Here is a 27,110-nt window from a genome sequence, read left to right on the forward strand (position 1 = left end):
TTATACATAGATTAGAGGAAGTCAACTGAGTTTGTAGTTAAAAGTAAATCTGATGTTTAACTTGAAACCTCACCTCTGTTTATGAGTATCGTCATGTATGGTTTCCAGGGTAAAGGGGGCGGATCGAGATTTCATCAAACAGATTTCAGAGTTACACCAGGAATGAAACTAAAACAAAAATTACCATCTTAATTCTTTCTAAAAGTGTGAATTTACCTTAAAATTCCCCCAATCTGAAAGAGAAATCGCTATGGATTATATATGGGTTATATACTTTGAGGAAGGTGGGCAGAAAGTCTGCTGAGACACAAATGTACTGAAAGTCTCAATGTTGAATCATTCATTTCTCCGATAGCCACTAATTCAGGGCAGAATGTGATGGATGAAAGCAGAACTTAACACGTTTGAATTTTAACTTTTCTCTCATTCCAATTTCAAACTGAAGTGAATCATAAATTTGCTTTGTTTTTATAGATTAGTCAGTGGAAATTCACAAACTACAGGGAATTCTCCATATTTATAGGCACTTTAATCCTTGGTAATTCTTCAGTTTGGGTCATGTACCAGCTCCCTGCATATATGTTACAATCAGCTCACTTATCCTTACAGCCTCACATTTTAGAGGATCTCGGATGCCATCGGCATGAGACAGCCAGGTTTATTTACACTATCAAGACCATCAGAGAAATGCCTGCAGTGTAAAGGTGCTGTGCAAGTTTTCACATTTCACTGAAATCTCCAAGTCCAGAGCTTTCACATAACATATCTACAGCACAAAATGGATTTAATTATATAGAATTCTACTGCACAGAAATAGGCCATTCAGCCCAACTGGTCTGTGCCAGTGTTTATGCTCCACACGAGTCTCCTCCCAACTTACTTCATCTTACCCTATCAAAATATCTTGAGTTACATTAGGTTAAACTGGTTTTCACACTGCCCTGAAATTAAACAGGTGACCTGGAGATGATTTGATGGCACACATCACGTTTTGAACCACTCAAAATGGTAATTTCTTATCTTATGTCATTTGTTACTGTGAAAAATGACAGACAGAATCATCTTGATCAGAAACACTGCTGAGTCAGAGTTGTACTGCAGATATGTAACTATATGAACAGAATGACAATTTGAAAATCTCCTAATGGCTACACTGACAATGAATGAATGCTTAAAAATGTCATAGCTCATGAAGTTGCTTACTAAATTATAACTTAACAGTTTGTGTACTTATCAGAAATGTTTGCTGGCCAGCTGGATGTCTGGCGTGCAGAAACCCATTGCCATGATCAACAGTCTCCTAACCAAACTAATGAGAAATCCACACAGGTGTAGTTTCTGTTTGCTTAATACGGACGGGCACACGCTCTCCCTGTAAGGACATATCCCATTTGCCCAACTCCAGAGAATGAACAGCTAAAACCAGGCAGCCTATCAGCAAAGGGCTTTTCACTGCTAGTCCAGGCAGGATCACCCTAGCCGTTAGGGTATGGGCTCACAAGGCTATCTGGAACCAAGTTGGTAGAATCTCAGCTCCCATTAATGAGCCAGGCTGGCTGGTCAGTCAGCAGCAGCATACCGTGGACCTGCCTGGCTCAGGCATTGGATTACCAAGTCTTTGATAGAGTGTGGACTTGGTCCTAACCGTCCATCACCAGGCTTGATAACTTGGAGCCACATCAACCCCAAAGAGACGCTCCTTCCCACTTGCTGGTCATTAAACAGCTGACAAGTGTGGGTTTGAGCCCTCACTAGTATAGGAGTCAGTAAGTACCAAGAACCCTTTACAAGCAGCATGGGGAGCAGCACAATTTACCATAAAATGTGCGAGTCTACTGCCACTATCCTCCTCACTACAGTATTGACACACACCATACCCTATTGAACAGTTGGTCCCATCAGTTGGAGGTTCAGCAGCTGTCTGTTCCACTGCAAACCAATCCCGATCAATACTGAACCTGGATATGAGTGGGATCTCACATCTGGCTTCCAGGTAACCCCTTCCAGGAGCTGTCAGTTCAAGTCTCAAAGTTTCCTCAATAGCTGTACGACGGACATCTGTGTTCGGACTGGTGGAAGGGCATCTTGCGATGTGCTAGCCACCTTGCAATGAAGTTCAATACCAAATATAAGGCTTCCTCAGCACCAACTACCCAGTGTAAAGAGCTTTGGGAAAGAGACATGCCTGTTAAGTAATCAATTTCCCCTCTAGGGCACTCGTTGACAAGCCAGTGTATACCAGACTGCTCTCTTCCTGCACTCATCATCTTTTGCCACAAATCCATAATTATTGGTAATATATCTTACGTTGGCTTAAACCACACTTTGGTGGAAAAATATTAGCTGCAGATTTCCCCTATAAAGCCTGACAGAATGCACTAAAATACTATACATTTCCACTGAACCAGCCCTTGGAATGGTTAGCAAGCTTTTCCATATTTATATGTTAAAACCATCTTTCAACTCCAAAATTAGAAATTAGACAGTGTGGAACATCTGACCGTCCCCCCACCCCCATCCTCACAGTCAACCTTTCAGCCATGGACAGAGTGTGAAGACCATTCAAAAGAAGGGGAGAAATATAAATACCTAAAGAGGGCATCTCACCCTAAAAAGAAACATAGATGTTCACCCGTACATATATTGCTGTGACATTACTCACGGGTAGTCTAGGGTTTAGAGCATTAACCTGGCCTGTCCCTTTAAGGCCATTACTCAGATACTCTATGTGGGGAAGTGGTCTAAATAGGCCTTGAGGTCAATTAAAGTCAAATTATTGTTGTTGGAAGTTTCTCTACATTAGCAAGTTGCTTGGTTCCTCTCATTATTTCAACAACCGGGATAACAGTTGGATTTCGGAGTCCTTTTGTTTTTTTAAAAAATATATTCAGTTGTGATTCATGGTGTTTTATAGAAAGTGTGATGGTGGGATTGTGATGCCTCAAGTGTGATAGATGTTCCCAAAACTTTTAAATAAACAGATGGCTAACATTCTGCCAGCTTTGGTAAAGCATTTAAGTACCTGTCTTAAGCAAAGACAGCATACATCATCAGCATTGCTAAACTGAATCACAGCCTCACAACAGGTTGCCATATAGTTAAGCTACATTTATTGCAGACAGCAGTTATCTAGGAATATTGGAATGAACCCCAATTTTGCTTCATTTTACACAAGTTGCAAGCTTTTCCTGCTGATGTTTCCTTGAAGGCAATAAAACGACAAGCAAGTTTGATAAACAGTCAAAATACAAATAAAATGCTGTCAAAATGCCTCATTTTTCCTCTACATTCTAACTGGGAGATTTGAAGAATTGATTTAATTGGGAAAATGAAAATCCTTCAAATTCTGTAACGAATCCTTCCTTTCTTATCAAGTTCCTTGCCTACACTTGGTATTTTGGTAGTGTTATTGACACATCTCCTGTGGAGCTGCTTCAATTAAATCAGGCACTTTTAAAATTCAAGAGATCACACTACGGCTTCATCACACAGATGAAAAGCCAGAAAATGCCAAGAAAACAAAAATGCAAAGGACACTACACCAATATCAGGTTAGTTCATAATATTCCAACTAATCAAAAAAAACAGCATTACTTTTCCCTATGATCTTTCATTTAATTGTTAACCCAATCACTAGAATCTTTAAATGGTTCAGTGCTTTGCCAATTTACAGGGCTTCCCATGGAGATCTCAATTAACCTGCTATACAACATGCAGTGTTACCCAATGTCGCTCCACATTTGTCCTGCATCCTAGAATCATAGTTTTTTTTTAAAAAACCTCTTCTCCTGAAGGAGTTGACTGTTCACTGTGGGACGGCTCCATGGGTGGCTAACACTCTCCAGTATCCAACTGGCCCTCATTCATGTGAGCCTTCACAGTGACAGTCAACAGGTTCAACACCAAGGGGAGAAGAAAGCATCACAGCCAAGCTCGATCCTGTCCTCACCTAAAGTGCACACAACATGCAATGGAAACTCTGGCAATGTTCCGCCTTTCTCCAACTCAGGACTCGAAAGCCAATGTTGCCCCACTAGCTGAAATCAGCTAATTCAACACCAATAATAGGGAATCAAACTCCAGAAAATGTTAACCTTTTTTTTAAACCTTCTGCTGCCCCCACTTTTTTCATCAATAGCTAGTGGGCAGAAAACCAAGTTAGGGTCTTACTTTTATGAATTTTGAGAGTTTTTACTCTCATCATGGAAAGGAATTCAATACTTTCCATTTCAGACGCCCAGTGTCAGTGTCAACCACTCCCAGGACACGAACAGCATGGTTGTGCAGAGTAAAGCTCCCTTTACTCTGGTCCAACAATATAGCTCAGCCCAAACTTCAAAAGAGCATCCACTACTGATTCAGTGTGTCCTTTTTCTGATCCCCACACCAGCCATCCTTTGGCTTTTGACTTGAGATAACCAATTTAAAATCAATTTGTTCCAAACTGAGAAGTTTTGTACTGTGGGCTGACAGTCAGTGAATTGAATTGCCACTGCCCAAACTCATTCCAAATAAAAACCATACAACCAGGAGATGTTTATCCCATCAGTCTGGATTAAATTTGGACCCAGGCCTGAGTTAAAAACACTCAGCAGCAACCAGTTTCCGAAGCTGGGAATTTTAAGTTCTTGTAGATTGTTAGGTCAAAAAGTCTGAGGGTGGGAAGGAGTTCAACAGCGTTGGGGAAATTGTAAGAGATGGTGAGATAAGTCTCAGTTTGAACAGTAAAGATGCAGGGAGGAGGAGAGAAAAGCACATAGGGCAGTGTTTGGAATTTAGCACAACCAGAATAGCATCGGTTATACCGAGAGGATGGAGTTGAGAGATAGAAGGCTGGAGGAGGTTGCGGGGAAAGGATAGAGTCAGGCTATGGAGGGATTTGAAGGCGAGAAGTTTAAATGTAATACACTTGGGAACAGGGAGCCAGCCCAATCAGCGGGGGTGAGGGGCGAGCGGAACTGGATATGAGCGACAAGTGAGTAGCAACAGATGGAAAATGATCCGTAAGTATTCACACGGAGCATAATACTGACAGTTATGCATTACTGACCCTACATGCAGAGGATAGTATATGAGAAGCTGAACAGAAAAAGCTGATACTCACTTTCAGTATTTTGACTACTGTTTTTTCATTGTTTGTTATGTTAATAGCCTCGAATACTTCACTGTATTTCCCACGGCCAAGTTTTCGCACCAACTGGTAATCATCCTGGTTACTGTGGCAAAGCAAAAGGGTAAACAGGTTTTAGTCTTCGAATGCCTGCAATATGCCGTGCATTTCTGTCAATCCCTGCTCATGATTGATCAGTCAAACCTAACGAAGGTCAGTACTCAGCATCTAATAACCTACATGCATTTTTTTTTTAATAGGCTGCACCATCCATCCCCTAAGTGTGCGACGCATTCTACATCATTGGTACTGCTTCCATTTCCCCAAGGAATGCAATACCAATTACTTAATACCCTGCTCCAAACATGCAAGGCACTCTCTGCAACAGTCTTCTTTCTGCCCCATACAGATGTATACGTTTCACTATAGATACTGTAGTACGGTAAAGCTGGCATTTGCCACAAACCAAATAAAGCACTGATGTGAGGATGGAATAGTTCAGTAAAGATCTGAAGTGTGAGATACATGTATATCATAATGCATATTTGGTTCTACATAGAAATTACAACACGGGAACAGGCTATTTGACCCAACCAGCCCGTGTCGATATTTATCCTCCATTCAAGCAAACAGTTCTAATCACATGTACCTGCCCTGATCCTATAACCCTTTATCCCATTTTTCTTCATCCACCTATCAAATCTAATCTTGAATGTTGACAGTTTCTACCTCAACCATCAGCCCTGGAAGTGAATTCCACAGCCTCACAAAAATCTGTGCGAAGAAGTTTCTCCTGCGCTCTAAACTAAATTTCTTACATTTAAACTTGTATCTATAGCCCCTCAACTACCGGAAACAATCTGCCCAGCCCCATCCATCAACTACATTGTGCTTGAAAGAAAACTTACAACTGGCATTCTCCACCTCTCCCCACCACCTTGGGCAAACTTATGTCCTCCTCATACCAAAGTATTTCTGGTGGAGTTGACGCTTGGATACTTTCGGACTCAAAAGGCACTTGCAATGTGCAATTACTTGAGGACTCAGTCTCAGAAATGTGAAGTATTTCCTGTAGTGTCAATAGGCCACAGCTCCAATGCACTGAGAATGTAGTGCTCATGGATGATGGAGGACCATCACATTCAATAATAAAAAACACATTAATTTTCCCCCGAAACAGTGTCCAGTGCAAGAAGGCCAAAGTCCTCTTTCTTACTGCACCTCTGGTTTTTTGCTGATCCAAGGATGGAGGCACATCTCCTGCACGTATCAAACAACTTGACGCCTGCCTAATGCAGTCGCCAACTTCTGAAAGCTCAGTAGTGCACTGAGATGGCGTGCTGGCGTGTCAAAATGCTCTACCATGCAGTGGGTTTGCATCTGAGCTTCCCCTACAGGTGAGCTCTTGATCTGGACTGGACTTTCACAAGTGCAGGGTTCACAATACTTCACTTCACAGCAGTGAAGGAGAGGAAAAACACGCGAGTTACTCCAGTTGGGTCTCGTGCATTTCTCGTATAGGGAGCAACACAGGTCTCGCAGTACATCACATCCCAGATAGAAAAATAATTAAGGTTTTAAAGTAAAACAGTCTTCCTATTCTTGAAGTAATACCCAGTGATGAAATATTCAGATGCATTAAACCACCAGGAAGCAGATTGCAGTTCTGTTTTGACATTTTGCACAGTAACAGATGGGAACAGTGCTGAGCAAACTCCAGCTTGTATGGATTTGATGTACTAACCTTGTGCCTGTTCCTATTTAAATTTCTCCAAAAACAAGATTTAGTATCAGCCAACATCCTGGAAAGCATGATCTTGAGTGAAGCCATTTTGAGTGGAGAAGGCAGAATATAAACCATACATATAAATACTGTGGCGACAAGAGCAGGTCAAAGGCTGGGTATTCTGTGGCGAGTGACTCACCTCCTGACTCCCCAAAGCCTTTCCATCATCTACAAGGCACAAGTCAGGAGTGTGATGGAATACTCTCCACTTGCCTGGATGAGCGCAGCTCCAACAACACTCAAGAAGCTCAACACCATCCAGGACAAAGCAGCCCGCTTGATTGGCACCCCATCCACCACCCTAAACATTCGCTCCCTTCACCACCAGTGCACTGTGGTTGCACTACAACAACTCGCCAAGGCTTCTTCGACAGCACCTTCCAAACCCACGACCTCTACCACCTAGAAGGACAAGAGCAGCAGGCACATGGGAACAACACCACCTGCACGTTCCCCTCCAAGTCACACACCATCCCAACTTGGAAATATATTGCCGTTCCTTCATCGTTGCTGGGTCAAAATCCTGGAACTCCCTTCCTAACACCACTGTGGGAGAACCTTCACCACACGGACTGCAGCGGTTCAAGAAGGCGGCTCACCACCACCTTCTCAAGGGCAATTAGGGATGGGCAATAAATGCTGGCCTCGCCAGCGACGCCCACATCCCATGAACGAATAAAAAAAAAGCAAGAATGTATGGTCTTAATGTAAATCCAAACACCCATTGTCCATTCCCTTCCCCGCCCCAATGAAAGGGTCCCAGTACATCATCAATAAGCCGGTGTAGAATGGTGCATTTATATGAGGCTGATAGCCGCAGTAATGTTCCCAGTCAGACGGTGCCTCATTTATATTGTCTGGATCCAACTGTAGTTACACCATACACGGAGCTCATCTCCTTACGGAGAGAACAAGGGCAGGAACAACATCATTCAGAGTATCCTCCAACACCTTTCAAACCAGGTGCAGCACCAGACTGAAGTTATACTCCATATGGCATCAAACCCAATTGGTGTGAGGGTACATACCCACTCCAGGAGGGTCTCACACCACTGGCCTCTGGAGTCAGGTCAGGAAAGTGGATCACAGCAGTACTAAAGTGGTAGTAAAAAAACACAAGAGACTCTCCAAGAGCAAATCTCCTCTGATACAGAACAATACATGTTTACTTCAGAGGAGTCTGTACTGTGTCTGTCAGTGCAGATTCCTGAAAGAGTTCATTTGGCTCCTAAAGAAAAATCTGCTTTTAAAGTCCTAAAGATGTTTGTTCAGGTTCCCAAAAATTTGGAGGAAGCTTTTGATCCTTTTTGGCTCCAGACAGCACTGACTGAATCAGTTTTTTTTAAAACATAAAAAGTGTCTGTTCATGTAAATCCATCTATGTTATATATTATTAATAAAAAGAAAAAGAACTTGCATTTATATAGCACCTTTCACAGCCTCAGGACGTCCCAAAGCGCTTTACAGCCAATTAAGTTCTTACACAGCGAGGTCCCATAACAGCAATGTGATAATGACCAGATCATCTGTTTTTAGTGTTGGTTGAGGGATAAATATTGGCCAGAACACCGGGCAGAGCTCCCCTGCTCTTTGAAATTGTGCCATGGGATCTTTTGCGTCCACCTCGGTTTAATGTCTCATCCGGAAGACAGTACCTCCAACAGTATTGCACTGGAATGTCAGTCTAGATTTTGTGCTCAAGGAATTGAACCCACAATCGTCTGACTCAGAAACAGGAATGCCATCACTGAGCCACAGCTGACACCCAATAATAAAAAAAATTGCAATGTCACTTTTGAACCAGCTTATTGGGCAATAGTAAACTTGTGGCCATGACATTCCTTTCAAACAATCTCTCTGGCCAATAGCAATCTTGACCAATACGATTGTTGCGTGTCATTTTGGAGCCCAATTACTGGTCAGCATATTCATGCAACAGGCTTTCTAGCAGCCTCATTGGCTAATAGTAACCATTCTTTGTATCGCTTCCAAGTGATCTCATTGATCACTAGCAATCATGGCTGTTAAGACTGTTCTGTGTTTGACGGACAGAGCTCTGAACCAATACTGATAAAAGGAGCAGGGACTCCAGGTTTTAGTGTAGCTACAGTTGGATCCAGGCAGTATAAATGAGGCACCGTCTGACTGGGAACAATACTGCAGCTCCCAACTTCGTATAAATGCACCATTCTACACCGGCTTATTGATGTAGTGACAACAACCTGTACAAATACCCCCAAATCCAAAACTCAGTAGCTATTAAATTTAGGTCTATAAAAAAACATCAGTATTAATATTGCAAGCTCTAATTCCCTTGGTCAGAGATCCTTATCATTTGAGGTTAACCTGCCAGTCTCCAAGTGTTTCCAGGCAAACAGATACTGTTCCTGCATCAGTACTGGTCTCACTGTGACATCACTACCCTCCAACATGACTTAGGTAGAAAGTGAGCTGGGAATTGTTTCGTTACTTAAGGAGAATACGAAAGAGAAAGTGACCACAGCAGGGATAATAGGAGACTGAGGATAGTCAGATGGATAGGCCTGAACAAGAGTGGGTGTGGAGTATAGCATCAGGCGACAGTACAACCCAGCCATCCTCAGACCTTCAAGCAATGCTGTGGCTGTGCACAAGTGTACTTCATAACAGTAAAATTAAGTAGGTAGAACTTGTTAGCCAAATACAGCAGCTTACAGCATAATGCAACTTTACCTTTTAACGCCCTGATGTTTGAAGCGAGTGCACATCCCTTGCTATACTTACCATGACACTAAAGTTCATCTTTAAATAGAAACCTGAGGGGCTCCTCCGTGCATTAGTGGAAAATCACAGAAGAGCACACCATAAACATTCCACTCATGGACTCGATGCTGGAATGCACTGCCTTCTGGTGCAGTGAGGCAGACATATCAGGTGAGCGCTCAGGCAGCAGTAGGAGCACCACAATTACCACTTATGCCCTTGGGCTAGGTAGGGGAAAAATATCAGCCAGAGACCCACTTCTGATTGTTATTCAGTGACCCCCTGCACAGTCTATAAGTGGATCAGACTGAGATTAAATTTTCTACTGCCCATCAATGCTCACTGTCCAGGCTCAAACATGAATGGCTCCTTGGAGGCAGTACTCTAGAACTGCTGGTACCTAATTACCATAACCCAATACCAGGCAGGGCCTTCAGGAGGAGGGCAGAAAATTATGGGGAACAAAAAGCTGTGGGTTGTGTACAGACTGTTGGTAGTGCTGTCACAATATTAGCTGTTCTTTCGCTTGCAGAGCGTCTGCTCCTTACCATTGGGCACAGTGTGTTCAGAATCATAGATTGATACAGCACAGGAGACAGCCATTTGGCCCATCGTGCCTGTGCCAGCTCTTTGAAAGAGCTATCCAATTACCAATTAGTCTCACACCCCTTCTCTTCCCCTGTAGCAAATAAAATTTTCCCCTAAGTAATTATCCAATTCCCTTTTGAAAGTTATTACTGAATCTGCTTCCGCCACCCTTTCAGGCAGTACATTCCAGGTCATAGCTCGCTGTGTAAAAAGAATTTCCTCATGTCACCTCTGGTTCTTTTGCCAATTACCTTAAATCCATGTCCTCTGGTTACCCACCCTTCTGCCACTGGAAATAATTTCTCCTTATTTACTCTATCAAAACCCCTCATGATTTTGAGCTCCTCCATCAAATCTGCCCTTAACCTTCTCTGCTCTAAGGAGAATAACCCCAGTTTCTCCACATAACTGAAGTCCTTCATCCCTGGTACCATTCTAGTAAATCTCCTCTGCATCCTCTCTAAAGCTGTGACATCCTTCATAAAGCGTGGTACCCAGAATTGAACACAATACTCCAGCTGGGGCCAATCCGATGTTTTATAAAGGTTTAGCATAACTTCCTTGCTTTTGTGCTCTATGGCTCTATTTATAAAGCCAATGATCCCATATGCCTTTTTAACAACCTTATCAACTTGTCCTGCCACCTTCAAAGACTTGGACGTATTTACACCCCCGGGCCTCTCTGTTCCTGCGCCCCCTTTAAAATTGAACCATTTAGTTTATATTCTTCCTACCAAAATGAATCACTTCACACTTCCCTGCGTTAAATTTCATCCAAGTCCAGGTCATTTATGGAAGGAAGCCTGCCGCCCTTACCCGGTCTGGCCTATATGTGACTCCAGACCCACAGCAATGTGGTTGATTCTTAATTGCCCTCTGAAATGGCCTAGCAAGCCACTCAGTTATAAAATCTCGCTACGAAAAGTACTGCAGCGGTTCAAGAAGGCGGGTCACCACCACCTTCTCGAGGGCAATTAGGGATGGGCAATAAATGCCGGCCTTGCCAGCGACGCCCACATCCCGTGAACGAATAAAAAAAATATAGCTGGTGTTCCAAGATGGCTCCTGAGCTGCTTGTTCTCTAGAGAGCTCCATTGATGTACAACTCTATCCTTGAGCATTCGTTGCCATCCTTTGCCCTTTCTTCCCCATCTCCCCTCTTCCACTGTTTAAATTCCACTGCCTCTAATAGTAGGTACATTTTAGCCCTAACTGCAAGTTCAAGCTGCAAGTTTAAAGTTACCTGGGCCCACTGCCCATCCCCCAACCATGCCTGCTCTTTGTTTTCATCAGTGAGCACTGGATCTTTGTTCAAACTTTGCTTCCAAATTCCTGGACTTCTCTGCCATCAAAACTACACTACTCCACTGGACTACACTGCAAGACTCAGCTGCTGTGCCTCTGATCGGCTATTCAGTTGCTTAATTTTTAAGGTAACTTTGTCTAGCCTATAGTCCACCGCTGCTATTACCTGCTGAACTTATGACTGTCCTATTGGTCGTTCAGCTTTATTTTGCTACAGTTTGGTTCCTGGCCAGAAATTCACTCTCCTGGGCCGTAGTCCATTTCTCCACCGCTTCTGGATCTTATAGTGACCTCCACTTCACCACCATTTTTCTACCCCGCGATCAATTCTGCCACTTCCTGGCTCTTCATTCCCATGGAAATACCTCCAGCAGTGCATCCTCCAATACTCTACCCTTCAAATCGCTTCTGGACTCACTCCCCCTCCACACCTGTCTCCGAACTGGGACTTCACTTCCATGCTCCAAGCTGACTCCACCCAATCTATGTCAACTTTATCTCAGCATGGGACCTCTGACTTTAACTTTGGACTCTCTCCTATTGCCTCCTCTCTATTCTGTTTATTACCAGGACATATCTATAGTAATCTTGCTATATAACCACGTCTATGTAACTTGAATTTCCGTGTCCATTCGCGTGCAGGTTTTGGCTGCCACTCCGGACCCGAGCCCATCATTTCTAGTTCCCCTTTTTTCATCTTTACCCCTCCTAGGCCCTTCTCTCCTGTCATCATGCCTCCATTCATTTCTCCCCACCACCAATCACACCTTGGTTTGTCCTCCTACTCCTCTAGCACCAAGCCAAACTTCCCCTACAGTTCCCTGCTGTTAGACTATGCCAATGTGTACTAAAAGTGTAACAAGTGTCAAAGAATTGTTTTAACACAATGTATGCTATCATGAAATACATTGATGTGGAGATGAAATACATTAGTATGTAACCACACATTGTACAAATCATAAGTCTGTATCAGCCACATTTATTCAGTATATTAAAAGGTGGTTAGCTTGGACGATGTGTATTTAAAACCCACAGTTCACTCTTTGTTTGAGACTTAGAAGAATCTAGCATGTCTGGGAAATGTCAGGCTGCATTCCCCAAAAAAGATAAGAGGTCATCAAAATTGGTATGGTTGAGTGTCTTGCCATTGTCTAGCACACGTTAGTGTTACCAGCTCAATCTCCTCATCAATTTTGATGAGGGTTAGTGTCTTGCTATTGTCTCAGAAAGGTGATAATGTCAGGTCGATGCAGTCAGCCGGGATCTTTCAGATGAGACTAAGTCTGGCCTCAGTCAGTGTACCACATAATCTTCAGCTAACAGTGTATAAAGGTAAAGCTCAAACAAAGGTTCAGCGTAGAGGATCCCTCAGAAGCAGCAGACTAGCTCTGTCAAGGCGGACATGCTGGCAGGAGCCCAACGCCCGTGTAATCAGAAGGAGGAAAGAAGTCTGCAGGAGGCAGGATCCATGGGATCCAAAAGGGTGGGGGCCATGAGGACTACAAGAGGCAAGAGGCCAAGGCACGAGCTCTACCAGAATGAAAGTGGGTAATATATTTCCAGTTTCCATTCTGTAAACTGCTGCTTAAATACTGAGTGTATTAAACTGTTCTTTGTAATAAAGTACTTGCCACTGTAACCAATTGGTGTCAATTTGAATCTTTCGGAACTGGGAAGAATGGTGGAGCAGGGGCTCCCTAAGCAGTCGTAGACTGTATAAGAACATAAGACACTCTATCCAGGGGAACATAAGAAATAGGAGCAGGAGTAGGCCATACGGCCCCTCGAGCCTGCTCCTCCATTTAATAAAAGCGTGGTTGATCTTCTACCTCAACTCCATTTTCCTGCCCTATCCCCATGTCCCTTGATTCCCCTAGAGTCCAAAAATCTATTGATCTCAGTCTTGAATATACTCAACGACTGAGCATCCACAGCCCTCTGGGATAGAGAATTCCAAAGATTCACAACCCTATGAGTGAAGAAAGTTTTCCTCATCTCAGTCTTAAATGGCCGACCTCTAATTTTGAGACTATGACCACTAGCTCTAGATTCTCCAGCCATGGGAAACAGCCTCTCAGCATCTACCCTGTCAAGCACTCTAAGAATTTTATACATTTCAACAAAATCACCTCTTATTCTTCTAAACTCCAGAGAATATAGACCCATTTTACTGAATCTCTCCTCATAGGACAACCCTCTCATCCCAGGAATCAATCTAGTGAACCTTCGTTGCACCCCCTCTAAGGCAAGTATATCCTTCCTTAGGTAAGGAGACCAAAACTGTACACAGTACTCCAGGTGTGGTCTCACTAGAGCCCCATATAATTGCAGCAAGACCTCCTTACCCTTTTACTCCAACCCCCTTGCATTAAAGGCTAACATACCATTTGCCTTCCTAATTGCTTGCTGTACCTGCATGTTAACTTTCCATGATTCGTGTACAAGGACACCCAAATACCTCTGACTACAACATTTCATAGTCTCTCACCTTTTAAAAAATATTCTGCTTTTCTATTCTTCCTACCAAAGTGAAGGAAAAGTTTAGGAATGACATGGGGTGAGGCCATGGAAGGATTTAACCAAAAGGAGCATTGCAGGACCAGGAGTCAAAGTAAGTCAGCAACGACAGAGGTGAGCAGGACTTGGTGCAGGATAGGATGGGAGCAGCAGTTTTGAATGAACTGGCTTGTGGAGCATTGAGGATAGGAGGCCAGCCAGGAGAGCATTGGAATAATCAAGTCAGGCGGTGCTAAAGGCATGAATGAGGGTTTCAGCAGTAGATAGGCTAAGGTAGGTGCAGAGGTGGGAGAAGGCAGCGTTTGTGATGGGGGACAAGGGATCTGAAACTCAGCTTGGGGTCAATCAGGCAATCGAGGTTGTGAACAGTCCGGTTCAACCCATGACAGTTGCCAGAGAGGGGTTATGGAGTAAGTGGGGAGGGTACAGTCTGCGTGTTGGGGGCCAGAGATGAAGATTTTGGTCTTCCAAATGTGGAGGAAACTACAACCCATCCTAGGCTGGATGTTGGAGAAACAGTCTAATAACACAGAACAGTGGAGGGGCTGAGAGGAAAGGTAGAACTGAGTATCATAAGCATGTGGAACCTTCCATTCTTTCCCTGTTCCCTCTCCCTGATCTTGGATGTTTTTATAATTTTTAATTTTATCTCAAGTTTCTTCCTCTTCCCTCCCCCCCCCCCCCGCCCCCGCCTCCCTGCTCTACGTATCGACACAGGTATTCAAAATTCAGATATTCATACCTATGCAACATTTGCCTACATTCTGTGAGGCGGTTTTGCCAAAATATTTATGGATCCTCTCACTCAGCTCTTTCCAAGTAGATATTTGCAGACACAAGACCCCTCTAGGTATGTGCACCAATATATTCAACCCTCAGTCACTGTGTCAGGCTAATGTTTGTAGATCTCAACGTACCCTGATGCCAGACAATCTGGATAAGGGGTGTGTATTCTGTGCACGTACAGTTACTGTGTCCAAGGTGCCTGTGGCTACCTAGAACCAAGCCATGTTTCATTGCAACTGGGCGCACTTTTTGACCATATGAGAAGCACTGGCCCTCGTTTCACTTCTGTGGAAAGGGATGCCTGTGGATTTTAAATTTAGAATAGGAGGGAAACAAATGTCAAATACTCCTCACCTGATACAACCCAGCAACACCTTTGATACTTTTAGGTCGTGCAGTCAGACCCTGTACTCAACCTTGTTTGAATTCCTGTCTTTCCCTAGCATTGCTGTTTTTTTTCTCTTGACTGTCACTGGGCCAGAATTTACCGTAGCCGGCGAATGAAAACTTGCCCTTGCCCATTTAATTTCCATGAGTTTTTGCACGGCAAGTTACTGTGAGAGTTGGAACCGGGCGGTGCCCTCTACAGGGCATCTGGGACTTGTGTGAACAGGACAAGCAACTGTGAATCTCCTTCACCAATCAGACTGAAGAATTGTTATTGAACAGCACAGAGTCTGAACCAGGAAGTGTAAGTTAGAATAGTGAATGCAATGTCAAATCAGGTAGAGAGAGTGAAATAAAGAGAGGGAAAGATTGGATTGAGAGAGAGAAAAGAGACAGAAAGAAAACATCTTCAAAAATGTAATTTACATTTTTTTAAAAATCTAACATTTAAAAGCTGAAGGAATGAGACTCCACGCTTGTAAAAGTTAATATTCAGTGCCAGAGGGGTTGTTTGGCAGAAATTAAGACATATTGCACCGTTAAAAAAAGGTGCTTAGGCTGAAACGGACAAGCCCTAACTTTCTGTGGCGAGTTTAACTCGTATCTACCATACAAGTACAAGAACATTGTTCAATGCATTTCAATGGTGAGTCAGACACTATTGGCGGAGCTATCGCCAAAGCTATCAGCGAAGCGGCACATCTCGGACAGCAACTTCCAGATTTTCGCGTTTAACTGCACATCTGCCCTTGCCTGAAGTTGCTGTGCGATTTGCGCATAAATAACGGTGAGCGTCATCAGCCTCACCGTTATTTTGACAGTAAATTCTGGCCCAATGTTACGGCAGTAAGTCATGCCACACATTTTTAAATCACCTGACGGGAACAGCTTGTTCTTATAAAAATTTTGACACTAAAGCAAATGTTCTACACAAAAACAAAAAGAAAGTGTGACCTCACACAAGAGTGAGTGTTAATGAAAAATAAACTTTATCAGGTCGCTAGCAAAATTTCTTTTTGATCAGCTGGATGTCTGCAAAGCATGGAAATCCTGTCACCATGCTTAACAATCTCCAAACCAAAGTTATTTAGAAATTCTCACAAGTAGTTTTGATTTACCCAACATGGGAGTCTATAACCTCTCCCAGTAGAGGCATGTCATGCTTACCTAGGCCCAAGTATTTAGGCAGAGGTTGACAAGAGCCTAATCATAAAGGCCTCAATCTCACAGAGCACTGGTAAACTTTCTGTTTGTCCAGTTAAGGATACCCTATTTGTTGCACCATTGGCTTGCAGGATTATCTGGAGGCACATGGGAAGAATCCCAGTCCTAATGACAGGTCTAATCTCCCAGGTCTCAATAAGCCAAGCAAGCAGGTCAATCATCAACAGTGCTCTGGCTCAGGTTTCACATCGGCGAGTCTGCCAAGAGGATCCACTCGCTTCTAATCTTACATTGGCAGCATTTAGGCGAATAGCCAATCCAGGAAATCAAATGGCATCCCAAATAGCTTGAGCAACAGTCTGTAACCCAAATAGTGGTCTCCTTTTAGAACATGATAAAGTCTGTAGGAAGGTAGTCGTTTGATTCACTTCAATTCCTGCACCATTAACGACTGCAAAAACAAGTGCTGGCACTAATGGACTGATGTGGACTGCTGGTGTGGGACAGTTCATAACAAAGGATTGAAGATCTTGATAGGATACACCATCAGGTTAATTAAGAAATAATCTGCAGTTCATTACTCAAGAGGCTCCAACAATTAGACATTTACATAAATCAGCCAGCAAGAGCCCATTTCTATAGAATATACTTCTACAGATTATTCCGTGTATACTTCTACATGTATCTCTGCATCGACCTACACATTTCTATCTACACCATATATATTCGACATGTCCACCCTACACATTTCTATATATCCACCCTATAGTATTTCCATACTATCTCTCTATTAATCCACCCTATTTATGTCTATCTATCCACCCTATGGATTTCTATATTAACTTTATTACTATAATATATTTGTGTCTCTTACCCCCATTCAGGAACGTGCGACTCGTAGTCCCAGTACTCGCGGGGTTTCAGGCTGTTTACCTCGGCGTACACGCGGGCCCTGCTCCCGGTAGCCGGACCCGGCATGGCAGAGCCAGGGCTCAGCTCTGGGATAAAGGGGCGAAATCCCCGGCGGGAGACCGCGGGAGTGAGAGAGAGGCCGCACCGCCACCGGACACACCGACTATCGGGAGCCAGGCCCGGCCGCAACCCACGCAGTACCGCCCGGGATAAGTTCAGCAACGGGGTCCGGGGAGCCAGTGAGAGCTTCCCCAGGGCGGGGAAGGTGGGGAAAAGGCCCGGGCAACGAGAGCGGGGCCCCGGGCGGGGAGGGTGGGAAAGGCCGGGGCAACGAGAGTTGAGCCTCGGGCGGCGGGGTGTGGGGGGAGGGAGGGTCACACAAGGGAGCGGGCCGGGGGGCTGAAGTCACCAATACCGGGGCTGGGTTCCCAGAAAGAGGCCCGCAGCGGAAGAAAATGCTCCGCCGGGTGCGGAACCAACCCCGAGAAACCGGTCACAAGCCCGGCCTGTCAGCGAGAAGAGACCGAGGGCAGGAGCTGACGGACGCCGGCGGCAGCGGCCCCTAACGGCGCCAAACTGAACCTCGGACACGCCGGCTGCGGACTCCCGCGGCAGCGCCACCTAGCGGTACCTCAATAAAGTGTCGCCGGCAGCGGCCTCTAGCGGCGCCTCACTGAACCTCGGACACGCCGGCTGCAGACTCCAGCGGCAGCGGCCCCTAGCGCTCAGCCTGAAGGACACCGCGCCCCTTCACCTCGAGTTCCCGGCACTTGGGACAGATTCCAACAAAACCGCCCCCTAATGGCACACGACAGGCACCATCTCCAGCATTGCCACCTCCTGCATTGAACCCAGGAGGCTCTTAATACAGCACCACCTAGCATTAATTGCAACAGACACTGGGAACAATACCTCAAGCAGCACTGGAATAGCCAGCCCCTTGCTGCAGCATCTCTTATTCAGCACTAAATACCTCCTAGACAAGTTCCTGCTGCGCCACTCCTTAGCGGGTACTTGAAAATGTGTCCCGCCCACTGATCTTCAAGCAGCACCTGGACTGTCTATCTATATCTATCTATGTCTGTATTTATAACATCACCCGTCTCCGCCCCTGCTTCAGGCCATCTGCTGCTGAAACCTTCATCTCATCGGCTGCTGAAATCCTCATCCATGCCTTTATTACTACCAGACACAGCTATTCCAATGCTTTCTTGGCTGGCCTCCCACCTTTCATCCTCCGTAAACTTCAGTTCATCTAAACGTCTGCTGCCTCTATCCTAACTCACACCAAGTCCCTTTCATCCATCGCCCATGTGCTCTCTGTCCTACATTGGCTCCCAGTCCGGCAATGCCTCAAATTTAAAATTATCATCTTTGTTTTTCAAATCCCTCCATGGCCTCGCCTCTCCCTATCTCTGTAACCTTCTCCAGCCCTATGACCCCCCGGAGATCTCCATGCTCTTCCAATCCTAGCCTCTCGCACATTCCCGATTTCCTTCATCCCACCATTGGCGGCCGTGCCTTCAGCTGCCTAGGCCCTAAGCTCTGGAAATCCCTCCCTAAACCTCTCTGCCTCTCTACCTCGCTCCTTAAAACCTACCTCTAAAATCAAGCTTTTGATCACTGTCTTAATGTCTCCTTATGTGGCTCAGTGTCAAATTTTGTATGATTATGCTCCTGTGAAGCGCTTTGGGATGCTTTACTACGTTAAAGGCACTATATAAATGCAAGTTGTTATCGTTATACTGCATGTACTTCCTACCAACTATTTAATTCAAAATTTCTATGTCCACATTTCCAATGGAAACTGCCTATGTAAACTTTGTCAAGCTGTAATTATACCAATCCCCATGGAGATGCTGCAGCACCATCACTGGTGGGAGGTGTAATTACAATATGGCAAGTTTACATAGGCAGTTTCCATTATAAATGTGGACATAAGAATTTATAATGGAAATATTAAGATAAAGACAGAAAGTGTGACATTAAAATAGGGACTGAATTACATCTGCATGCCCAACTTCTAATCCAGATTCACTTGAAGCCTACACTTGGTGTTGATTCCCCATGTGCAACACCACAGGAGATCAACATAGGAACATAGGAACAGGAGTAGGCCATTCAGCCCTTCGAGCCCGTTCCGCCATTCAATTAGATCATGGCTGATCTGTATCTTAACTCCATCTACCCGCTTTGGTTCTGTAACCCTTTAATACCCTTAACAAAAATCTATCAATCTCAGTTTTGACATTTTCAATTGACCCCCAGCCTCAACAGCTTTTTGGGGGAAGAGTGTTCCAGATTTCCACTACCCTTTGTGTGAAGAAGTGCTTTCTGTCATCACCCCTGAAAGGCCTAGCTCTAATTTTTAAGGTAATGCCACCTTGTTCTGGACTCCCCCACCAGAGGAAATAGTTTCTCTCTATCTACCCTATGAAATCTTTTAATCTTCTTAAATACTCAGTTAGATCACCCCTTCTATATTCAACAGAATACAAGCCTAGTTTATGTAACCTGTCCTCATAACTTAACCCTTTTAGCCCCAGTATCATTCTGGTGAATCTGCGCTGCACTCCCTCCAAGGCCAATATAGCCTTCCTGAGATGCAGTGCCCAGAACTGAATGCAGTACTCCAGATGGGGGTCTAATCAGAGCTCTGTACAGCTGTAACATAACATCCATCTCTTTGTATTCCAGCCCTCTTGAGATAAAGGCCAACATGCCTTTAGCCTTTTAAATTATTTTTTTGTACCTGAGCACTAGCTTTTAGTTATTTCTGTACTTGGACCCCTAAACCTCTCTGCTCATCCTCAGTTCCTAGCTTCTCACCATTTAGAAAATACAATGATCTATTTTTCTTAGCTCCAAAGTGGATGACCTCACACTTCCCCACATCGAATTCCATCTGCCACAGTTTTGTTCACTCACTTAATCTATCAATGTCCCTTTGCAACTTTCTGCTCCCATCTACACTATTTACTGTGCCAGCTAACTTAATGTCATCAGCAAACTTAGATATACGGCTCTCGATTCCTTCATCCAAGTTAATTATAAATATAGTGAAAAGCTGTGGCCCCAGTATCGATCCCTGGGGGACACCACTAGTCACATTCTGCCAATTTGATATTTTCCAATTTTCCTTACTCCCTGTCTAGTATCTCCTAACCAATTCCCTATCCAAGCCAATAGGTTGCCTCCATTTCCATGTGCTCTAATTTTTTGTTTACAGACTCTTATGTGGAACTTTGTTGAATATCTTCTGGAGGTCCATATAAATATCAACAAGTAACTTTTATATATTAAATTTGGTGCGTGCGGTATGCGCTTCAGTGAAAACTCATTATAAGTACCTGCAGCACCTGTTCCTGCGAAATGTGAAGGTATACTGTGTGTCACAGAATAGCTGCAATTTTATAATTCGAATATATTACCCTGAGATTGTGCAATTTGGCCACTGGGTTCCCAAAAACACTCAAACTTTCTAATATCCTATATAAAAAATGACATATCTCACAATAACATGATTGAATTTGTGAATTCATCAATTGAATCAATCTTTTATGTATTTTCATGCTTTCATTAAAGTTTTTACTTGAAGGCCTCAGTCCCTCCCCGAAGCCTGAGCCTAGACCCGATATTTTTGTCCAAAGCAGTGCAACTGTGAGCTGAATTTGGATTGTGCAGTCTGAATACATGCAGTGTAACTGGTTTCCCAGGACACACAGTACCGTTCAGTCAGCTGTCCTAGCACTTTCTGCTCAGTAGATTTTCTTTAAATAATTCTAAAAAACAAGAGGACAAATTTCATAAGCTTCTCTGAGGTAAAGTTTATACTGAGTGTGTTTTTTTAAAGAGTGGTTGTGTGTGTGAAAGAGAGAGAGAGAGAGATGGAGAATGAGAAAAAAAACGACAGTGTTCTGATCACAGACTTGTTGCAGCTTTTGTTTTGTGCTCTTATTGTCAAGGTGTTAGCTTTGGCTCAGTGGTAGCACTCTCATGTACCCCATCACTGCCACTCCCCCTCCCCTTGTCTTGCTGGTTTCTGTTGACCTCCTTCCTTCTAAGGTTCACCACAACAGGTTTTGAGTAAGTATGAGGCACTTACTGGACAGACTTTATTCATATACAGGTGATCAATCTATACCGTATACTGGAGTAGCTTCGGGCCTCTCTCCCTTTTGAGTTCTCCCAACTAACTCTGGAAAAAAAAAACTCTTCTTATACACCTCAGTTTGCCTACTTGAAAGGTGTATTTCACAGATAAGACTTCATGATTTATCTGTTCTTGGATTCTTTCAAGAATAGCTTATTTACGTAAACAGTCTTAGTTGAGTACATTCCATAAACAAGACTTCCTGATCTATCTGTTCTCGCAACCTTTCAAAAACAGTTTATTTTACAGATTATTTATCTAAACATCCGCTCTATACCATGGTTAATTGATCCCTCTACCTATGTTTGTTACACTAGTCCCTAAAATTATTCATTAATCACTCATGGTTGGTGTCATCCCAGTCACTATCTCTTTGCACAGGCATCCCTTGTAGATCGTTATCAGGTCCTTTCTTCTCCCAGTTCCCTTCTGGTTTACTGTTTATCTTAGAAAGTCTGTTATTTCCATGACCAGTTAGTTCAATATTAACCTTTTCGATTATCATTTTTCTATAATTAAAAGCACTGCACTAACAGTATATTTTGTTATATTGGATGGCCAGGTGGTGAAGGATGGAATACCAGAGCCTGGTCTTCCATTGCTTCCAAGCCTTTATTCACAGAGATCCACATTACCCACCCTCCTATAAATGGATACAAGAGAGTCCCCAATTGAAAAGCACCATCTGAATACAATTAATACTAATTGATATAAATCACATGATACAATTAACATATTTGCTGAGGTGGAAGAGGGAGAGAAGGAGATGGAACGAGGGATGGGGGAAAGAGATGGGATTGAATTGAAGATGGTGAGACAGGGGTGAAGGAGATTGGATTCAGGTAGGATGAAGGCTGATAGTCTCCACTGTGGTCTATCTCTATCCCCCAAGTTACTTCCAGACCCAGTCCACCACTTTGCCAGTCTCATATATCCCGCATCTATCTTTCTGCTCAACCCACAGGTGCCAGACACAGCCCCGGACTTAGCTCTCCACCCACCAGGTATGACTGGTCAACAACCACCCCAGTAGCACACTTACAAGATTGACCATATATATACCAGTACACATATTTTAATATATTATTTCACATTAATTTTAAGATGTTAGCCTTGGCGCAGCAGTAGCACTCTCACCTGAGTCAGAAGGTTTTGTGTTCAAGCTCCACTCCAGAGGTTTGAGCACAAAATCCAGGCTGACACTCCAATGCAGTACTGAGGGAGTGCTGCACTGTCGCAGGTGCGATCTTTCATATGAGATGTTAAATTAAGGCCACATTTGCCCTCTCAGGTGAACGTAAAAGATCCCATGGCACTATTTCGAACAAGAGCAGGGGAGTTGGCTGCCGCATTTCCTACAACAGTGACCACACAAAAGTACTTCATTGGCCGTAATGTGCTTTGGGACGTCCCGAGGTCATGAAAGGCGCTGTTTATATGCAAGTTCTTTATTAATTTATTTTAACTCCCATTCCTTTTATTCCCAAACTTTTACAATTAAAATTTAAAAAAACTTTTAATATACAAATTTATCTTATTTTTTAATGAAATTAATTTCAATTTCAACCACCATTTAGTTTGTTACATTCATTTCTTTATTTTTAACTAACTTTTTTACTATTCCCACATCTAAAATATACCAGTACAGTAAAACATTCTCCATTAAACTAAATAATCTTTGTATCAAACAACATATTATGTATGAATATGTACGTAATTATGGAATTCAAGCCCTAAAAGTGTCACTAACACTCCCATAATACTTAATAATAAAAACACAATTTGACTTATTCAGCTACCTTAAATCAATGGCCTTCATATTATATTGTATGTAACATAAGATTGTACAACATATTCTCTGACTCACCCTGAGCGCTGCCAATGATGATCATCTATTATATACAAAAGTTTTGTGTTTAGCATGCAATAGTGATACATTATATGTGTGTGTGTATATATAGGAAATAATGAGTGGCAATAATTACTGAAAAATAAATGAGTAGAGTGCAAGTGCAAGGCTCCCTCTCCAAGACTGACTTTCTACTATTCCAGGATCATTTTGGAAATATGGGATAATGCCAGACTCCTCTTCTCAATGACAAACTGCTTCTTCTAGTCTCTTTCCTGCTTCTTCTACCCTCACCTCTAACATAAAGCGCAAAGACCTTATGGACCTTTTTGTCTCCAAATTGAGACCATTCATGCAGCTACTAAGCCTCCACCTTCTCCTTCCTTTCTACCCTGTGACCAAAACCCTCACAGGCCCTCTTTCATTACATTCTGACCCCTTATCGCTCTATAGTTTCTCTCCATCCATCCTCAGGCCTCTCTAAACAACCCTCATCCGTGAAACCCACCTCCTGCTCTCTCAGTTTCCTCTCCAACTAACTCCAGACTGGTCAACTACCTCTCCTTGCCCCCAAGCCCACCAACATCATAAATGCTTCCCTCTACACAGGCACCATCTCCATCCCTTTCAAAACCCCTTTCATCACCTCCCCATGAAAAAGCCCAGCCTCAACCCTTCCATCTTCACCACCTATCACCCCATCTCTAACTTCTCTTTCCTCGCAAGATCCTTGAACATGTTGTTACCTCCCAACTTCATGCTAACCTCTCCCACAACTTTATTTGAATCCGTCCAATCTGGTTCCTGTCCCACCCACAGCACTGTGAGACCACCCTAGTCAAAGTCACTAAAGACTGTGACCACAGTGCATTATCCCTTTCTGTCCTCTCCACCATGCTCAACACAGTCGATCATGCTATCTTCCTCCAACTTGTGGTCTACTTCCATGGGTCTGCCCTTGCATGGTTCCACTGCAGCCAGCACATCTCCAGAAATGGCTTCTTCTCCTACCCCTACACAGTCATCGCTGGTCTATCCCAAGGCACCATCTTTGGCCTGCCTTTCCCTCATTTGCATGTTGCCCCTTGCTAACATCATCTATAGGCATGGGGTCTTTTTCCATGTATGCTGATGGCACCCATCTCTGAATCGCCATCATTTCCTCAACTTCACAACACTGCAATGTTGTCAGACTGCCTGTCTGACAAAAAGTCATGGATGTGGCAGAATTTCCTCCAATTGAACATTGGAAAGACAGAAGCTATAATTTTCAGCTCCACCATTGAATTCAGTACCCTTATCATTGACTCCACCTCCAACTACTCGCTAAGGCTGTGTGAGACCGTTTGCAACCTCAGTGGCCTGCTCAAGCCCAGAACTGAGTGAGTTTCAAGCCCCAAATCCTGGCCACTACTAAGATCGCTTACTTACTTGCGTCTCTGCAACATAGGAACAGGAGTAGGCCATTCAGCCCCTCAGGCCTGCTCCACCATTCAATTAGATCGCAGCTGATCTGCACCTCAACGCTACTTTCCTTCCTTTGCTCCATATTGTCCACCTCTGCCTCACCTCACTCCCACTACAGCTGAAATCAGTAAAGATTATATAACACCCTTAGCAACCTCAGGATGTCCCAAAACACTTCACTGCCAATTAATTACTTTTGAACATGTTTAATACCTCATCTGAAAGACAGCACCTCCAACAGAGCAGCACTCCCTCAGTACTGCACTGAGATGTTATGTGCTGATTTCTCTGGAGTGGGCCTTGAACCCATGAGCTTCTGACTCAGAGGTGAAAGTGGTACTATTGAGCCAAGGCTGATACCACTATGCATACGTTTGCCACTTGACTTCTCTAGATTCTTCCATGTCGGCCTCTCAAGTTCGACCCTCCATAAACTCCAACTCATCCAAAATTCTAATGCCTGAAGCCTGATTTGCTCTAAGTTCCACTAACCCATCCCACCAATCTTCACTGATCTACATTGGCTCCCTACCCCCAACACAAATTCCTGTCCTCATCTACAAATCTATCCATACCCTTCCCTACCATTCTCCCCTTATGCCCCATCCTGAGCCCTTTGTTCCTCTACCTCTGGCCCCGGTGCATCTTCCTCTCCCTCTGTGGCAGAGCTTTTAGCTCTCTCGGTCCTACTCTCTAGATCTCCTTTACAAAGCCTCTCCACCACTTTTAACCACCTTCTCAAAACCTATCCAATGGACCATGCCTTTCACTCATCTGCAAAGTGCTTTGAGATGTTTTTCAACATTAAAGGCACTATATAAATGTAAGTTTGTTGTTTTGATTTGTCATTGCTATATACAAGCATTGTTTGCTTGGATACAATGGACAACATTAGAATCCAATCTGTTCTATTCAGTTGATTCATGATGATATTGTCCCCGATATGTCACAGGTTTTAGGCCATCTGTGCTAGATCAGAGGAATTTAATCTGCAATGAACCGAGTCTCTATGTATCTATATATAAAATCGTAAAATTACAATCAATCGGTTAATCCCGGGGATGAGGGGGCAGACATATGAGAGGTTGAGTAGATTGGGACTCTACTCATTGGAGTTCAGAAGAATGAGAGGCGATCTTATTGAAACATATAAGATTGTGAAGGGGCTTGATTGGGTGGATGCTGTGAGGATGTTCCCAAGGATGGGTGAAACTAGAACGAGGGGGCATAATCTTAGAATAAGGGGCTGCTCCTTCAAAACTGAGATGAGGGGAAACTTCTTCACTCAGAGGGTAGTAGGTCTGTGGAATTTGCTGCCCCAGGAAGCTGTGGAAGCTACATCATTGAATAAATTTAAAACAGAAATAGACAGTTTCCTAGAAGTGAAGGGAATTAGGGGTTACGGGGAGCGGGCAGGAAATTGGACATGAATTTAGATTTGAGGTTAGCATCAGATTGAATGGCGGAGCAGGCTCGAGGGGCCGAATGGCCCACTCCTGCCCCTATTTCTTATGTTCTTAATCACTGGCTTGACCTACAATCAAAAATAGTGTGGAATTTGCAACATTTTAAAATATAGTGAGGGATATGAGACATTTCCAGACTTAATCCCGTGTTCATTTCTCTTGCTAATCTGGTGAATCTGCGTTGATGGGCAATCCAGATTCCTCACTGAAAGGTTTGCCTGCAGGAGATCCAGTGCACGCAACTCCCTCAGTGAACTGCACCCCACCCCCCCGTCACCAGGCAACGGCCACGCGCTCGACGCCCTGCGCGGGATTTGGAATGGTTTGCGCCTGCGCGCGACGCACGCTCGCGGTTTCTACGGAAACGGGTGAAAACATTTTCCGCCGCCGGAGGAAGATGGCGGACACATTGGAAACGGAGAGCGTTATAAGTGTAGACTTTCACCGGGACGAACATATCGAGGACCTGAACGATGATCAGCTCCTGAATTTACTGGATGAAATCAGGTACCAGCACACTGTCCCGGGACGGCCCAAAAAAAAAACAGCTAAAGACAATCCAATAACGTTAAAAGAACTGAGCGGTCGCTGACGTTGAGGTGGAGCTGGGGCCGAGGCGCTGTTCTGGCGCCGCCCTAGTGGCGTCCTTTGACCATTGCCGGTCGATCCCTCACCATTGCAGTGGACTTTTTGGGAAACTTTTTTCTATTTTTTTTATTGGGGGAGGGGGGTAATTATTTGAAGAACTATAACATTTCTCTTTTTTTTTTCTACTGAGAATCCCATGTGGAAGGGTAAGGCACTACCAAGGATGAAGAATTGTAAACAATTTTACAACACCAAGTTATAGTCCAACAAATTTATTTTAAATTCCACAA

General features: G+C 43.8%; 2 protein-coding genes across 4 annotated transcripts in view; one reads left to right on the forward strand and one right to left on the reverse strand.

Moving 5' to 3' along the window:
* LOC137333509 (casein kinase II subunit alpha') overlaps positions 1–17,847 on the reverse strand; it is a 37,538-nt gene extending 19,691 nt beyond the window's left edge. For both annotated transcript variants that reach the window (XM_067997690.1, XM_067997689.1), the window contains exons 1-2: positions 17,260–17,847; positions 5,105–5,216 (exon numbers count right to left, since the gene is read on the reverse strand). In XM_067997690.1, coding sequence (XP_067853791.1) covers positions 5,105–5,216; positions 17,260–17,363 — 216 coding nt within the window. In that variant the 5' untranslated portion in view covers positions 17,364–17,847. The remainder of the gene's footprint in view (positions 1–5,104; positions 5,217–17,259) is intronic.
* An 8,777-nt stretch (positions 17,848–26,624) lies between these two features.
* cfap263 (cilia and flagella associated protein 263) overlaps positions 26,625–27,110 on the forward strand; it is a 32,233-nt gene continuing 31,747 nt past the window's right edge. For both annotated transcript variants that reach the window (XM_067997420.1, XM_067997421.1), the window contains exon 1: positions 26,625–26,739. In XM_067997420.1, coding sequence (XP_067853521.1) covers positions 26,630–26,739 — 110 coding nt within the window. In that variant the 5' untranslated portion in view covers positions 26,625–26,629. The remainder of the gene's footprint in view (positions 26,740–27,110) is intronic.

Source organism: Heptranchias perlo, chromosome 16 (assembly GCF_035084215.1).
Source record: "Heptranchias perlo isolate sHepPer1 chromosome 16, sHepPer1.hap1, whole genome shotgun sequence".
Classification (NCBI taxonomy): domain Eukaryota; kingdom Metazoa; phylum Chordata; class Chondrichthyes; order Hexanchiformes; family Hexanchidae; genus Heptranchias; species Heptranchias perlo.